This window comes from Ostrinia nubilalis, chromosome 6 (genome assembly GCF_963855985.1).
Source record: "Ostrinia nubilalis chromosome 6, ilOstNubi1.1, whole genome shotgun sequence".
Lineage (NCBI taxonomy): Eukaryota > Metazoa > Arthropoda > Insecta > Lepidoptera > Crambidae > Ostrinia > Ostrinia nubilalis.
Window position 1 is genome coordinate 7,470,312 of NC_087093.1, and position 16,583 is coordinate 7,486,894.

The 16,583-nt window shown below is 34.0% G+C and overlaps 1 protein-coding gene across 1 annotated transcript; it reads left to right on the forward strand.

The window, feature by feature from the left end:
* The first annotated feature begins 704 nt into the window (after window positions 1-704).
* LOC135072539 (aminoacylase-1-like) lies at window positions 705-12,962 on the forward strand. The gene is made up of 9 exons (XM_063966487.1): window positions 705-833; window positions 4,427-4,596; window positions 4,758-4,929; window positions 5,273-5,419; window positions 5,781-5,851; window positions 11,719-11,835; window positions 11,965-12,060; window positions 12,141-12,274; window positions 12,440-12,962. Exons 1-9 carry the CDS (start codon window positions 746-748, stop codon window positions 12,642-12,644), a joined length of 1,200 nt encoding a protein of 399 aa, XP_063822557.1. The 5' UTR covers window positions 705-745; the 3' UTR covers window positions 12,645-12,962.
* Window positions 12,963-16,583: the final 3,621 nt, after the last annotated feature.

The window sequence follows — 16,583 nt, forward strand, 5'->3', positions numbered from 1 at the left end:
CTGCTCCGTCCGTTCCTATTAGCTGTTGTTATAGCGCCTAAAGCTTCCTCGATAAATGGGCTATCCAACACAAAAATAATTTTTCAAATCAGACCAGTAGTTCAACATGCTAATCATGTTCAAGTAAACAAACAAACTCTTTATCTTCAACATTAGTATAGATGTTACGGTCAAAGTGATAAATGTGAAAATTATGAATAATCTCCGGTTATTATGAATAATTACCGCATGATTTGGTTAATGTGATTAATATGAGGTCATTTATGTGTGTATAAAACTAAATAGGCGGCTTAGGGGTGGCCCAAGGGCCACCCCCGCCGCACCTTAACCTATTTTTCACTTTAAATCAAAACATTATGTTATAGGCATCATGGAAAAGTAATATTATGCAAGAAACATTCCAAACTCATTATGCCAAATTATATTAAATGATATCAAAACGTTCAAAAGTTTGGCTGTACACGAGCACGTACACAAGATGTTGTTCTCTTTTAAGAAATTTGTTAGTACTAAGGTTGAATTATTAAATAATCACTGTTAAATGTGATTAATTTATCACTTTTACCGCGACTGTCGGTAATTATTCATAATAACCGGTTATTATTAATAATTTTCAATTTATCACATTAACCGTAACATAGACACAAATGTACCCAATGATAATATGCGCACGCGACGGCTACGCGGCTCCCGAAGCAACGTTTTATTATCATTCTCACGATAGAGCTCGAAGCGTGAAGTTGCGATGGCCACCAACTACCAAAATAACCCAGCCGTAGGAAATTTTATTGAATACTTAAGGATTCCAAGCGTGCAGCCAAATATTGATTATGGTAAGTACTTACATCTAATGTGTGTGATAACTTTATTAACTAAGTAGTTCGTCAATAGCATTGTGTTTCACAACACAACTCACGTCTTTTGTTTTGATCGAGGAAAACAGCTACAATCTTGCTACAATAATGTACCTACCTATGTGGAGAACATAGATTACTATACATACACAGATAAGGATTACTACAGGTTGAGAAAAATAAATAAATCTAAGTACTTACATATGAATTCATGTCAGTTTATTAATTTAACGTAACTGTTAGATAGCACTGTGTACTAGCTACCTTTAATGGAGAGATACAGAAACTTATTATAACTTTAGTTTTCTCTACAAGTTGCCATATTTATGTAAAAGCGATCACTCACACAGTGCTACGGTGTTTATCAACTCTCATCAACTGAACCGTCATCTTAGCATGGATCGTGTGGGCGGCAATTTTCAAAGATTGTTCGACAACTTTAACGAATGTGATGCATTAAACTAAGCTTTTGTATTAGTAATTTTAGTAAAAATTACAAAATGCATGTTTATTAATAAGTTCGGCAGTTACTTAGCAGTAAATTTAACAAATGAAAAATGAGCCTAACGTCGTTCTAACTTTCTTTTCTCTCATTGGAAGTCATTCCATCACCTCCCGTCTCCAACCAGCTCCACACAAAATCTTCCAGCCCCCTTCTTGTAAGAAGTCTCCTGCACCCTCCCAACTAGCCCCTAGTTTTGCACCCCGACTGACCTAGCTGTCACCGAACAGTGGAACAGTTTATCAAAAACTCCCATTAAAATCTTTAAAAAACACATGAAACATAAAAATGATAAATTTTTGAATGCTAGGTACAAAAAAACTAGATGGTGAACACACCTTTTTAGGGTTCCATAATCCTGACAAGGAACCCTTATAGTTTCGATATGTCTGTCTGTCCGAGGTTTTGCTTGGAAACTATTAGCACCAGAGAAGAGCTGTAATTTTGTGGAGGTATGTATTAATCACGTCGACAAAACGGTAAACAGATCCATGTAATACCAAGTCGGTTATTAATTTATTCAGTCTCTACTTAAGCGACTTTCTGTCTTAAATACGTCCAGTCCCTAAGACCACGATCGTGGTCCATAACAATTGAAAATCAATTGTGTCTGGAATGTCCGTACTCGAACCATTAAGTTGTTACGTAATAATTAACAGCATCTTATAGTGACGCATATCAATATTAAAAATCTTTAATAACGTTTTATATAAATATAATATTGACTATAACTACTATACGGTTAAGATACATCAGTTACTTAGTTTAGAGTAATAGTCATTTGACCCATGTACCTATTATAAAATTTCTTAACCAGTAATTAAAATCCTTAGGAGAAAATATGAAAAGTGACTTTAGATGAAGTAATTGCTTGCTTCTGAAATATATTGTGGTAACAACGGACAACTAAGGAACCCTACACTGCGTGTGGCACGACACGCACTTGGCCAATTTTTTTTCCACTTTAGTCATTAAGTAGGGTAATTGCGCCGGTTTTCCGTCCAGCTCCTGTTTTCGTCCATTTGACCAACTTGCCACAAACAAATACGGAAAATTAGAATACTATAATCTATAATATCTAAGTAACAGTTCTGCCTGCATGAAAATGTAATTTGACAAGTAATAACTCCAAAAAAATCTACGGAAGTTGTTGCTGCACACAGGTGAATGGAAAACGTCAAGTTAGGAAAAAAACTTTCATGGTATGTTTAATTACTGTTTTAGCTACTTTACGTAATGTTTTGGCACGTATGTCTAATTATTAGCATAATAAACACTATTTTAAGGTTAAAGTTTTTGTATAGAAATCTTACATAATTAAGTGGACTAATACTAGCATAACAATTTTGCAAGATTTTGGTTTTCGTCCACGTGGACGGAAACCCTGACACCTAGTTAATATTTTTAATAATCATTTTACTTCAACGGACCTACAAAATACAATGTTTTTTCTTCCAATATGATCTTTATTGCTATTACATTAAACATTTTAGTTTACGTCCACTTTTTAACAGTGATAAACCCATAAAAACCGTTAAAAAGATGTGGACGAAAACAAAAAACAGCTTTAAACGTTGTTGTGTTTTCGTCCATGACGTCATGAGCAAGCACTGGGGTGGACGAAAACTAAAATTAGCTATTCCTGTAGATTAGTTTTCGTCCATTTGTCCTTCGACCTATTGCAATATTTTCCTAAATTTAGGTAAGAAACTTATTTAAATCTTTTTGATATCATTTGAAAGTAACAATCCATAGTTACTGTATTGCAGAATTGGTTTTAAGTTAATAATTCAACTGCACTCTTTTTTCTACACAGTGGTCGAAAAATAGCGTACACTAGGACGAAAACTGATTTTTTTGGACGAAAACTAGTGAAATCGCCTCTTTTGCATAAAATATTTTTTATAAAAAAACCCGTGGTATTTACTTATTGTCATATAATATTAACGTAAAGTAGACTATATAAGGACTAAAATGACATAATTATGATACATATGAGTAAGGGTATTTTAAGATATTCATTTCGCATCACAAAGTTGGCAACTCCGATAATTGGACGAAAACTAGCGCACTTACCCTACCTAAAAACCGATGTTAATACCTTAGCTTTAAAGTCAACTAGCCTAGGCGTAATAGTAGGGCCACCTATTACTTATTCGGGATGAATTCGCGTTTGATAGTCATGTTCAATTAATCACAACACCTAGGCTAGTTGTCTTGTGAAATGTTTTATTCCAGTGGATTTGTCGATAAAATTGATCATTTACTACACCCTAACGGGTCGGACACTGTGATCTGACACACTGTATTTCATTTTTGTATTATTCATTACTGGTACTGTTGTAAAAATCTTTCTCTTAAATACTTAATTAGTTCCGGTAAATTTATGTTTGTATTGTAGGTAGTTATGTACGCACAAAACATACAGCTATGTTCTGTGATTGTACGGGAATCGAACCCGTAACCTCTGACAGCGTTAGGTACCTACATAATATTGTTCTGTGATAGGTAGGTAGGTACTACTAGTATTACTACCTCGTTTACTAGGAAACTTCCTAATTACAAGTTTGTACACAGTAATTAAGTTAGTAACCAAAATTAAATGGTAAACAAGACAGTAAACATTATCATAGATTATTTAAAATACCTCCTTCATTAATTTTAATCATTATTAGACCTACTTAATCACGCATCTAGATTTTCTAGATAGGTAGGTACCTACTATAGTAGGTAGGAAACTAGGTTTATTCCGCGCGTAGGATGTAGCAAATTAGATCATGATAGGACCCTCGCCTCGGTGCTAGTCGGGCGAGTGAATGATATTATAAATTGGATAAGTGTCAATCTAGGTAATTTTAGTAATGTAACTATTATACACGACGTATCTACTTATAGTAGTGAGATTTTGTTTAGTTAAGTACTTAGGGCCATGGGCATTGCCCCCTCCTCTGCCATACATTATATTCGATTACTCTAAAAAATCTAAATGGAACACTGTTATAATAATTGTGGTGGTTTATTTACCTATTATTAACCGATAACCATGTTTCCAATACCTATCTCTTTTTAGGCAGGTGTGTCGAGTTCCTTCGAAAACAGGCCACAGAAATTGGTCTATCAATAAAAATCTATGAAGTGGTAAAAACAAAGCCTATCGTGGTTTTGACGTGGCTTGGGCAGGATATATCACTTCCTTCAGTCCTGCTGAACTCGCACATGGACGTCGTACCCGTCTTTGAGGTAATATTGTGGCATGATGATGATTATTATATTTTTTTTGGGTGACTAATGCTGCTTATATTCACAAGAAAATGAGAGGATTCGTTTGGAATTCGGAAGCGAGTCGCTTCACTGAGTCGTAACTTCTTAGTTGAAGTTATCAAAGTTTTTAAATGTTTCAGAATAGCTGGACGTATCCACCCTTTAGCGGGCATATCGACAAAGAGGGCAAAATTTTTGCCCGAGGGTCTCAAGACATGAAGTGTGTTGGTATTCAGTATCTGGAAGCTATTAGGAGGCTAAAAGAATCAGGAGTAAACCTAAAGAGAACATTACACATCTCCTTTGTGCCAGGTGGGTGAATACCGTTCCTCCCTACTTTTATCTTATGAGAATCACAGTAGGTATCTAACTTACCTGGTAGTACCAGTAGTACGTAATTCCCTACATCATAAGATGTGGGATCATTCCATCTGACACCTTTACCAATCACGAATTCAGGACAATTGAGTCCAAAAGGCAAGAAAAGTCGTGACGACAAGCCGTTCGTGTGATACTACTTACCTAAGGTGAAGCTTATAATTTCCGGATAGTACCTATCTATTAATTTGATCGTTCATTAATTAACATAAGTGTCCTCGTAGAATAATTCTGATTTGATCCTAAATAATTGTGTAAGTATTTATTGATTTAATAGATGAGGAAATCGGGGGACATGATGGCATGGAAAAATTTGTTCTGACTGAAGATTTTAAGAAATTAAACGTGGGATTTGCTCTGGACGAAGGAATGGCTAATCCAACTGAAGATTTTATTATTTTTAATGGAGAAAGGAGCATTTGGCGTGAGTTATACACCTTATTTTTTTTTCAATAAGTACCTCTAGCACGAAAACGACTTCGAAAGGCCATTAAAAGATTGAGTAGGTACCTATGAAAACGAATCTAATTTTGACAGTCAAGGTTGAATTCGAAGGTTTGGTATCGAATTTAGTCAAATACGCGCAAACGATCTGAAAACGAAATTTTTTCGTGCGGAGGTACTACTCATAATTACCTATTCTATTTTTCGGATAAGTAATAAAAAAATCACTAGCTGTATCATCTAAGTACGCAGGCTCGAGCCTACTCCCAGTCTACTGAATTTTTCAATTGTTACTTTAGCCTACTTCACCAATGATATACTTACTTACCTAATTATTTCAGAAACTCATGTTCACTGCACTGGACAACCCGGTCACGGATCTTTACTCATACATAACACTGCTGGTGAAAAGGTAATCACTTTTAAATTATTATTTGTACCTGGTTAAATAAATTGTTAGGATGCATTAGGTTTAACAATAACCCACTACTTAGGTCGTAATAGGTAATTGAGAATGTTACTAGGTATGCAAAATCACTTGAAACCTTTGTTACAGTTAGGCTTTTACATTTACAAATACATTAGTTTTTATTTCATTCAAAAATACCCAGTAGTTATGATTTTATAGGCATTCAAAGTTCGCTTAAATATTGAGTGCCGCCGACGGTCACGTGACCCCGCGTGACGTACATTCACAGTATCCGCTTACTAGAAAACGGCTAAAAACATACTTAAATACATTTTTTTTTGTAAATACAAACTTATTATACATATTAACACCCAGACCCATCACAGAAATTAAAATTGAATCAAACCCAAACTTGATGCGATTAAGTCGTTTTATTGCGAATTACCTTCCAGCTCCATCATTAGACCCTGATTACTATATAGAATTAAAGTACTCGTCAATACAAAACGAACGAACCCAAACTCGATGGATTTAAGTCGTTTTATTATGGGTCATTCCATAAAAATCTGTATATTTTCGACGTCATTTTGTCCGTAACTTTTTTAAGATGCTTTTGAATACTTTATTAGTGTAAATTATTGTTTATTAATTAATTATGTTATGTCTAAAAGGGCCAGTCACTTTATGCTTTATTTTAGGAGAAATTATAATTTTCAATTTTTTCATACTACATTACTCCTATATGACTTCTAATAAAGTATAAAACTTTTAACCTTAACATTTATAGATAAGTTAATACACATAATGTAGTTGTTTTGTTATTATCACTATATAAAAAACATCATTCCCTAACTAGTAATTTAGTCCCAAGTGCCGTTTAAAGCTAGGGCCTGACGCTCTAGGGACTGACGATTTGGAGTAAAACTTAACACAAATGCAGATTAACTTTATATTATAAGATGCTTAATACGATGTGCCGAAAATAGCCAAAAAACCACACGTAAATACTATTAAATTATATACAATTTCCTATTATAATCAATAAAGCTACTCAACTAGGGACTGACGAAGTGACTGGAATAACACATGTTTCGGTAACAACTGGCACGTTTGCACTAATTCAAAAAACGGCTACCGCAAAGCCAGTATGGTCTGAGGATAACTTCGTATCGTACTTTAAACTCAACTAAATATCATTCACTCTAATTACATATTAAAGCGCAAAATTATAAAATCAGTGCGTGGCGAGGGAATGACGCTAAAAACTGTAGACTCTTTTTCAACTAAAGAAAATCAAATTATTGTTTATTGAAACCGCAAAATATTAATAGAATTTGGTGTAATATACATTTAAATAGATTATTCGTTAATTAAAACAAAGGATAAAGTTGATGTTTTTATAAATGTGGGTCCCAAAACACAAACTTTTGGAGTACGGACATGCCTAGGGAATGACGTTTTGGGTCATTCAAAAGGAATTTAAGATGTTTTAAAAATAGTTTCAAAAAATATAAATGGGTGATGAATAAAGCACATTGCGAGCTGTTATTTAACAATTTTGGAATAAAATATTAACAAATATTTCATGTGAAATGTGGCGCGGACTACGAGTTGACATATTTTTGTGGAATGACCCTTATAGAGTTCCTATGCCCACCTTCCAGCTCCATCATCAGATCAGCTCCATGTCATCATAATATTGCATGGTCATCCAAATCACATGTGTTTGCGAAATTTCAGCTTAATCGGTTGCCTGGAAGTGGGTCTTAATTCAGCTTGCAAGATTCCACCCATACAAATATGAGCCAGTCACTGTAATATGACGTCACGCGCATAAAATGGCGGGCCGGCCCACGGTGGGCTGATATTAGAGCTTCATAGACTTAGCGTCGCTCAAAAATCAAGTGCCTAATTTTGAAAAAATAAATATGCCAATGTGTTCCTTTACCAAAGAGGAATATTTTATGTTATGTAACGTTTCTTGATAAAGTTATTATTTAATAAGTTATTGACAATTTCCTTTTTTTTTGTATGGAGCTCAACATTTATTTTTATTTTATTCGTTATTCTCAAACTTTCTTAAGAAATTGACTTTTGTATTATGTAATGCAACATATAAGCTATGTTATCACCAAGTGTCGCATTTCGGAAATCTTCGGAACATTGTCATTTTGGACTTTAAAATAAAAAAAATAAAAAATTTTAATAACTTCCAAATTTTGTAAAAATAACTACGCCAATGTGTTCCTTTGCCAAAAAGAAATATTTTATGTTATGTAACTTTTCTTGATAAAGTTATTATTTAATAAGTTATTGACAATTTCCTTTTTTTTGTATGGAGCTCAACATTTACTTTTATTTTATTCGTTATTCTTAAACTTTTTTAAGAAATTGCTTTTTTTATTATGTAATGCATCATAAAAGCTATATTATCACCAAGGGACGAATCCCGGAAACCCTCGGAACATTGTCATTTTCGACTTTAAAATAAAAAAAAACGAAAAAAAATAAGTGCAATGTTATGTACTTTCTTCCGTACTACCCTAACGAGGTGAAGAACTAAGCACGTTTTTTATAGTGGTGTTCCCAGGAGGCCTAATCCACTTGTAAGATTATTAAAATTGTTTTATGGAAATTAAGCCAGTGTGAAGTTAAGTTTATTGGTTATTCAGAGTCAGTTTCTGAACCGTGAAATAGGCTAATATCTACCAAAGTAAAGCTTTCTTTCAGTATCGGTATCAGCCTCATTATCAAATTGATCATTTATTAATTAACTTTTTGCTGCTGTTGATAAAACTTTGTGTTTTCTATGAAGTTTATATTATTATCTATATCTGAGAATCAGATTTTAAAAATAAATTGTGTAAAATATCTTCATTAGTTGCTCTCCTGCAAAATTCGAGCATGGTGTAGTAGGGGAGAGGGGGGCAGCTTTGAACAATTTTCATACTTTATTAAATATCTTCCAAATTTGAACGATTTCATTAATTTTTTCTTCCTAGATAGAGGTCATGGTTATCACACAACAAAATAATGATGTTCTTCTTAATTATTCATGAACGCTTATTAAGATATTTAGATTTTTGCACAGACCTGTAAACGTTCAAAACTGCCCCGTAGTCGGGGCAGCCTTGAACACGCCTGGGGCAGTTTTGAATTAGTATTTTTTTCAATGAAATAAAACTGAATATTTATGAATGTGTATTTTTAAAATAATTAATAAACAAAATTTTAAATTATCAGTGTCATTTGGGATCAATTTAACATGTTTATTTTATTTTACATCACTCTGTACAAAGTAACACAAAACTTAGGGATATTATTTAAAAAAAAAGTAAATATAAGATATATCAATTAACTAAATACTAATAAACTTTCTGTTTAATGACACATCAAAGACAAAACTGCATAATTTAAAAAATATCAATCAACTACTAAAACTAGCTTTTGCCCGGACTTCACCCAGCTTGAAATTTTATCTGTCACAGTAAAGCAATCTGCTTATTTTTTATGTAAAAACCTTCTACGAAGTATTAGAAAGCTTAAGGTTTCATAATACCACTTAAAAAAGAAAATTTATAAAGTTCAAAGGTGCCCCAACCAATTCGTTCAAAGCTGCCCCATGGGTATATTTCCAGAAAAAAACATAAATTTAATAACGGAACATACTTTTATATCGCAATTTCTTATCAAATCTTCATTGAAACTATTTAAACTTCCATATAGTAAACAAACCACTCACTATTTTATAAAACTACGTCCACAAAATCCTTAGAACCAAAATAAAAAAGTGCGAAATTGGCAGTCAAAAACAAAAAACCACTTTTGCCGGTTAACCTACAGTTAGATATTAAAAATGAGATGTGACGGCTATGCGCATCAGTGCTGGCTATATAAATTATGATTTATACCATTGTAGCCTAAACCAGTGATTTTTAAATTCATTTGTTCTAAGCTGCCCCTGTCCAAAGCTGCCCCCCTCTCCCCTACTTTCTGATTGGAAGTAAATATATTTTCCGTGAGCAATAATTTTGTATGCTTGCAGGGATATACGTATATAGAGCTCCATGTACGTAGTATAGTTTGGTCTGCGAAACAAAATTTGCAAAAATGATGATTCTAGCGTTTTAGGGCAACTTGTAAGTGCCCAATTATGAACGTTCGGTTTGATGTCTCCAGATAAAACTTAATGGATGCGGAAATTGAAAATTTAATAGATCGTAATTCTGGAAGCAAAACAATCTCGTAATAACTGATTCTCACTTGATAGATAGAAAAATAATATCGTTGATAAATGGCAGCTCTGCACAAACAGCGATGTGATATTTGTAAAGCCATATCAAAAGAAATTAATAATTTAGACGTAATTGCCATCAAGAAAGGTTTTTAACACCACGAAAAAGTCCACTACAAATGATCAATTTGATGTCTAGGCTGATACTGAGAAAGAAATATTTACTTTTGTAGATTCAGAAAGTGGCTCTTGAGTCTAACCAATAAACTTAACTTCAAACTGGCTTAATTTCCATAAAACAAATATTATAGGTATTATAGTAACCTTAGTAATCATGTGGATTAGGCCTCCTGGGAACACCACTATAAAAAACGCGCTTAGTTTTTCACCTCGTTAGGGTAGTACGGAAGAAAGTACATAACATTGCAGTTTTCTTTTTCGTTTTTTTTTTATTTTAAAGTCGAAAATGACAATGTTCCGAGGGTTTCCGGGATTCGTCCCTTGGTGATAATATAGCTTATATGATGCATTACATAATACAAAAAGCAATTTCTTAAGAAAGCTTAAGAATAACGAATAAAATAAAAATAAATGTTGAGCTCCATACAAAAAAAAAGTAATTATTGTCAATAACTTATTAAATAATAACTTTATCAAGAAAAGTAACATAACATAAAATATTTCTTTTTGGCAAAGGAACACATTGGCGTAGTTATTTTTACAAAATTTGGCAGTTATTTAAAGTTTTTATTTTTTTTTATTTTAAAGTCCAAAATGACAATGTTCCGAAGATTTCCGAAATGCGACACTTGGTGATAACATAGCTTATATGTTGCATTACATAATACAAAAGTCAATTTCTTAAGAAAGTTTGAGAATAACGAATAAAATAAAAATAAATGTTGAGCTCCATACAAAAAAAAAGGAAATTGTCAATAACTTATTAAATAATAACTTTATCAAGAAACGTTACATAACATAAAATATTCCTTTTTGGTAAAGGAACACATTGGCATATTTATTTTTTCAAAATTAGGCACTTGATTTTTGAGCGACGCTAAGTCTATGAAGCTCTAATATCAGCCCACCGTGGCGGCCGCCGCCCGCACTTTTAAAATTCAATATCTTGGAAACTAATTGACGTATAGAAATAATTCTTTCACGTGCATTTTTTATTTTTAACAGAGAATACAGAAAGCTAAAAAACAAAATTAGTGAACATTCTTCATTACCAACAAAAACGTGCACATAAAAAAGAAATCAAATCGAATATCGACTTCTATTGCAGTTTGCCTACCTAATTCGTAATTAAGTAGGTAACTACAATGTTCAGTAACGTAACTATAAACTTGTTGCAGACCAAGAGCTACATTAGCAAAATTTTCTATAACCCGCATACGGAATCATAATACTCGGGAGATGTATTCTTAAAAACTTCGCGTTCTTTTAACTATCCATCACCAAACAGCTTTAAATTACTTAATACCCCAAAACCTGTTTGTTAGGTATTTCTTTTGTAGTAAATAAATTGTAGTATAGTAAAAATTGTGTAGTAAACTCATAGTAAAATTACTGAGGGGTGTCTTTTTTCAAAATTCCACACACAAGCCCCATAACTTAATGATTTATATTTCAGTTAAGGTACATAATTGATAAGTTCATGGATTTGAGAGAGCAGCAAAAGAAAATACTTGAAAGCGACTCGAAACTTACTATTGGAGATGTCACAACAGTAAATCTGACTCAAATATACGTAAGTAATTAACTTTAATTTCTAGAAGCAGTAAGTATAAGTTATTATGTCACTTTTTTATGTCAAAATACACATTTACTTATGTAAAACTACTCAATTTACTTAACTAACTTTTTAAATCTACTACAGGGCGGAGTTCAGTCCAACGTGATACCTGAAAAATTGACAGTCGTTTTTGATATAAGACTGGCTGTTACAGTTGACCACACACAATTTGAAAACATGGTGAGTACTTATTTTTTGCGAGTAAATCTGTTTGTAAAGCTATCTATACCAACTCTTTCTTGACTCCTCCTAAATTTCAGATTAAAAGATGGTGTAGCGAAGCGGGCGATGGTGTAACTTTTGAATTTGAACAAAAAAACCCTAACGTGGAATGTACGAAACTGGATGATACAAATCCATTTTGGATGGCATTCAAAAGCGCTGCTGATGAAATGTAAGTTACGTTCGCCGGAGAACCGAAAATGTCGAATTTCTCCAATAGCTTTGTAAACATGACCGACTGGAAGAAATCTCTTTATAGATAAAAGCTGTCTCTCACAGTAAAGTACATTATTACTTATGTAAAGATAAATTACTTATTTTAATGATTATTTTCCAGGAAGTTGAAATTAGATTGCAGAATTTTCCCAGGCGGCACCGACAGCCGTTACATCCGACGCGTTGGGATCCCGGCCCTCGGCTACTCCCCCATGAACAACACACCGGTGCTACTACACGACCACGACGAGTTTCTTAAGGCTGATATCTTTCTTAAAGGCATCGACATATACGTAAAACTTATTACTGCTGTTGCCAACGTATAAACGATATGATTGTAATCTAATCGTTATCTTGATGACACCATGAGCACGAGCTCTGGCACGAGTCTTCCTCAGTCGAGTTAAAGAAAGATAATATTTTTTTCTGAACTCTTTCAGATTTCGATTATTTCGATACTAACCAAACCTGCTTTTTAACTGATTGATAAATTATCATTGTTTAATACATAATTATTAAAATTATGTTACGTATTATAACTACATTATATGAATTGTTTTATCTAATAATATTTATGGCATTACGGTGGTAGGTACGAGTAAGTATGAAATCTGTTGTTATTTCAATAAAGTTATTTGCATTAACTAACCGTCTCGCATTAATTTAAACACGTACCTACCTATCTGCATTCTGCGTAGGTGAAACAAAACACGATTTTACGAATACATAGATAAGATACAAGAGAAAACATAATTTAGTAGTCCTCTAGTCTAAAACTAGGGAAAAATTGGAGCTTTAAGGGACGCAGTGTGTACACGATAGTGCCTCTCACTCCCTCACGAATCAGGCCCAGCCAGCAGCAGGTGCAGGGGAGTCCAAGACACTAATACAAGGTGTCTCAAAAGAAAGTTTATATTAAGTGGATCGATTAAAAAAAAAGTAAGCCGTGTATCGAAAAAATGTTTAGTAACTATTAAAGTACACATTTTGGGAATTTATTTCATAAAAATAATATTGTCCAAATGTAGACCCTCGCGTTCGTAGCACTCATTTAATCGAACAGTAAAATCACTTATGACGGCTCAGGCAGGTAAACTCAGTAATGGCTGCCATTTCATGACGGATATTTTCTTTCAAATACGCCAGGGAAGTTGGTTTAGTGGCTTAAACTTTAGATTTAAGTTAATTCCATAGGAAAAAGCCCATAGTGGTTAAATTAGGACTGTGTGGAGGGTAATTGATGTCATCTCTCCTGGACAGAGGCGGCGTAAGGCGTAGGCGACGTGGGCCACCGCCTACGGCCTCGCGGTACAAGGGGCCTCGCGCATCAAAAATTTTGAAAAAATGTATACAAGGTGGAGATGACAATATCACAATACGAACATTGACTATTAAATATAAATTCTTGATAGCTAAACAATGTAGTTAAAAATAAAAATATATTTTTTTCCAAACAAATTCAGCCATAATCAGACACAAAATTAAGCAACAACACGGTTTTAAGTGACGAACATTATTCTTTGGCGCAATATTCCTTTAAAAATAATCACTGAATCAAGAAATCAGAAACTGTCAATGTATAGACCTTTGACCCTTTTTTTTATTATTTCATAAAATCCGTCTTCAGGTCATTGAAGTAATATTACTACGTATAGAACAGACATCGCGAACAAAATATGTACAGTGCGGGGTGCGGGGCGGGAATTTGACGGACAGCTGTCAGTCAAATCCATGACTATCAAGTTTCATAATTTATGGCGATAAAATCTGCACCAGAAAATGTCGTACTTCATTGATAGGATTGCACGAATAGTGACGTTCCTGCGGTCGCCTCATCATAGACATTGTGAAACGATTGTGAAAATAAACAAATCGGCTAAATTGTGTTAAATTTTCATGGTGCTCAATAGCAAAAAGGTTCAGCTATTTACATTATTCTCTTATTATTTTCTTTCTGTTTCTTTTTATGTGGTGTACAATAAAGAGTATTTATTATTATTTATATTTTCTTCTTAAAGATTCTCGGAACTGGTTGTTCCGTGGTTATTATTATTATTATTATTTTATTTTATTATATTGTGCGTTTCCTGTAATGTAATCTAAGCTCCCCTCCCTTAGACTAAAATTAGCCCTCCTAGACAAGTGACAAAACGTAGCAGTTGAAACATTCTAAATCACTTCGCTCTGCCGTTTTTTGGTGTCAGTTACTTCACTCCGTGATGCGATTTTAAAATTACAACTGGCGATTCCGAATTCACAACTGAGGGGACTGAGGCTAATCGTGTTACTTGTGCTACAAGTGCGTATGGGCTTCATACTGATGCTTAAGCCATTAATTTTTTTTTTCCCATTAAAATCTAATGTAATCGATAATCGCATTGAGAATCGTCAACTGGTATTTTCTAATTCGATAAAAAAAATACCCATCTCTAGTTTAAAACTGTCATCCAACAGCGCACGAAATATTATGAGTTAAAGATAATGATACCATTACAGAGGCGACACTTCGTTTACGTTTAGTTTCTGCCTATTGAATTGGATACTGTAAGGAAACATCGTCATCATCATTTTAGCTACTGGACGTCCACTGCTGAACAAAGGCCTCCTCTAATGATTTCCACATCGCCCAGTTGATAGTGGCCTGCACCCAGCGTCTTCCTGCTATCTTCAGTCAGTCCATCTTGAGATTTTAGAAAAATTCCCACTCGTCACGGTAGGAACAAAGCTAGGGATGACCTACGCCTTCACTCCAGAACCAATAAAATAACTGAAAGTCAGAAACTTTCAGTTATTTTATTGTCTCTATTGTTAACTATCTCAGTGGTTGAGTACACGTATAATAGCTGTGAGGTAGAAGTTACGGGACTATTCCCACCTCTCCTTTTCACCGCTGCATCTCCTGTGTAGCTAGCACCTAGACAAGTTGATTTAAAGCCAAGGTATATCAGTTTATAGGTAATGACTTAGTGCATCTAAAAATGTAAAACTTTCTAGTTTTTTGTAACATAGAAAAATCTAAAAAGAAGCATCATTTTTTTTACCAAGTGTTTCTAAGAAATTTAAATGGAAGCTTTTAATGACAACGTATTGCTTACTTTTTCAGCTGTCGAACGAATCTACTTTTATACTCATAGGTCCTGTACATCGGTAGATTTGGTAAATAAATGAATCCATCCGGACTCAGAAACTAAAAAAATTAAAATAGCTGTAATTTTTTAATACTGGATTTGTCGATTAAATTGATCATATTACTGCGCCCTAACGGGTCGGACACTGGTGACCAGACACACTGTACAAATTATTATAATTTTAGCCTATCTCGTGAGCTAGGTGTAAATAATTAGGGTGATTTACTAACTAACCAGTCGCATACGAACAACAGCAGTGAGATTCAAACAAGTTTGATCCATGATGCCGCACGACTATTGTGTGAGCCCACCCGTAACCCAAGCTTATTTAGCTTAACACAAGGGGCTGGACGGGACTATTAGTAATTTGTGCAATATAAAGTGCTTATAATCTTTAAAAAATCTTTTTATTGCGGTATGCGATCCGTTTGCTCGTTTGCCTCCTATCACATAAAAAAAAAAAAAAAAATTAACCTTCCTTTTGTATACTAATTTATGCGTCAGTGTCAATTCTGCGATGTTTATTCTTTGAAATTTTCGTAAAATGGCTGCCGCCTTGTAATTAACAAATTAAAATTAAATTAGTGTTTTAAAGTGCATAAATGTACAACTTAATGGTAAAAAGTCATTCCTTGATTTTTACTTAATATGTATCTGGAGTTATTTGAACAGTATTTTCGTCTATAGGATGGCATATTTAAAAAAACAAAACTGCACTCAAGCGTGTTGTCACAGCAACCGCTGAGCACATACTAATTGAATTTCGGTCCGTGGACCTGTTTGCGTGCCAGAAACAGTCTAGTTGACATGTCTTCTCTAGTACGTAGTACATTATAACTCAATGCTTCAGGTCGCCACAGAACAAGGCCTCGCGAAATCTGTCTTGCCCACATCAAATTTAGGTCTTGCCCCGCCTCTGCTCCTGGAGATCAATTTTCCAAAGAAAATTTCACATGACCAGCCTCTGATTGGTTTCTTGGGGCTTTAACTCTTGCATCAATTGATTTTTGTAGGAGTGTAGTTTTACGTCTTTGTGAAAAATGCGGTGTAATGATGATCTATGCACATTGAAAGCACTAGTGCGCTTCCGAATTGAAGGGTTCGGGTCGTCACGAGCGGACTGATTAACACTCTCCA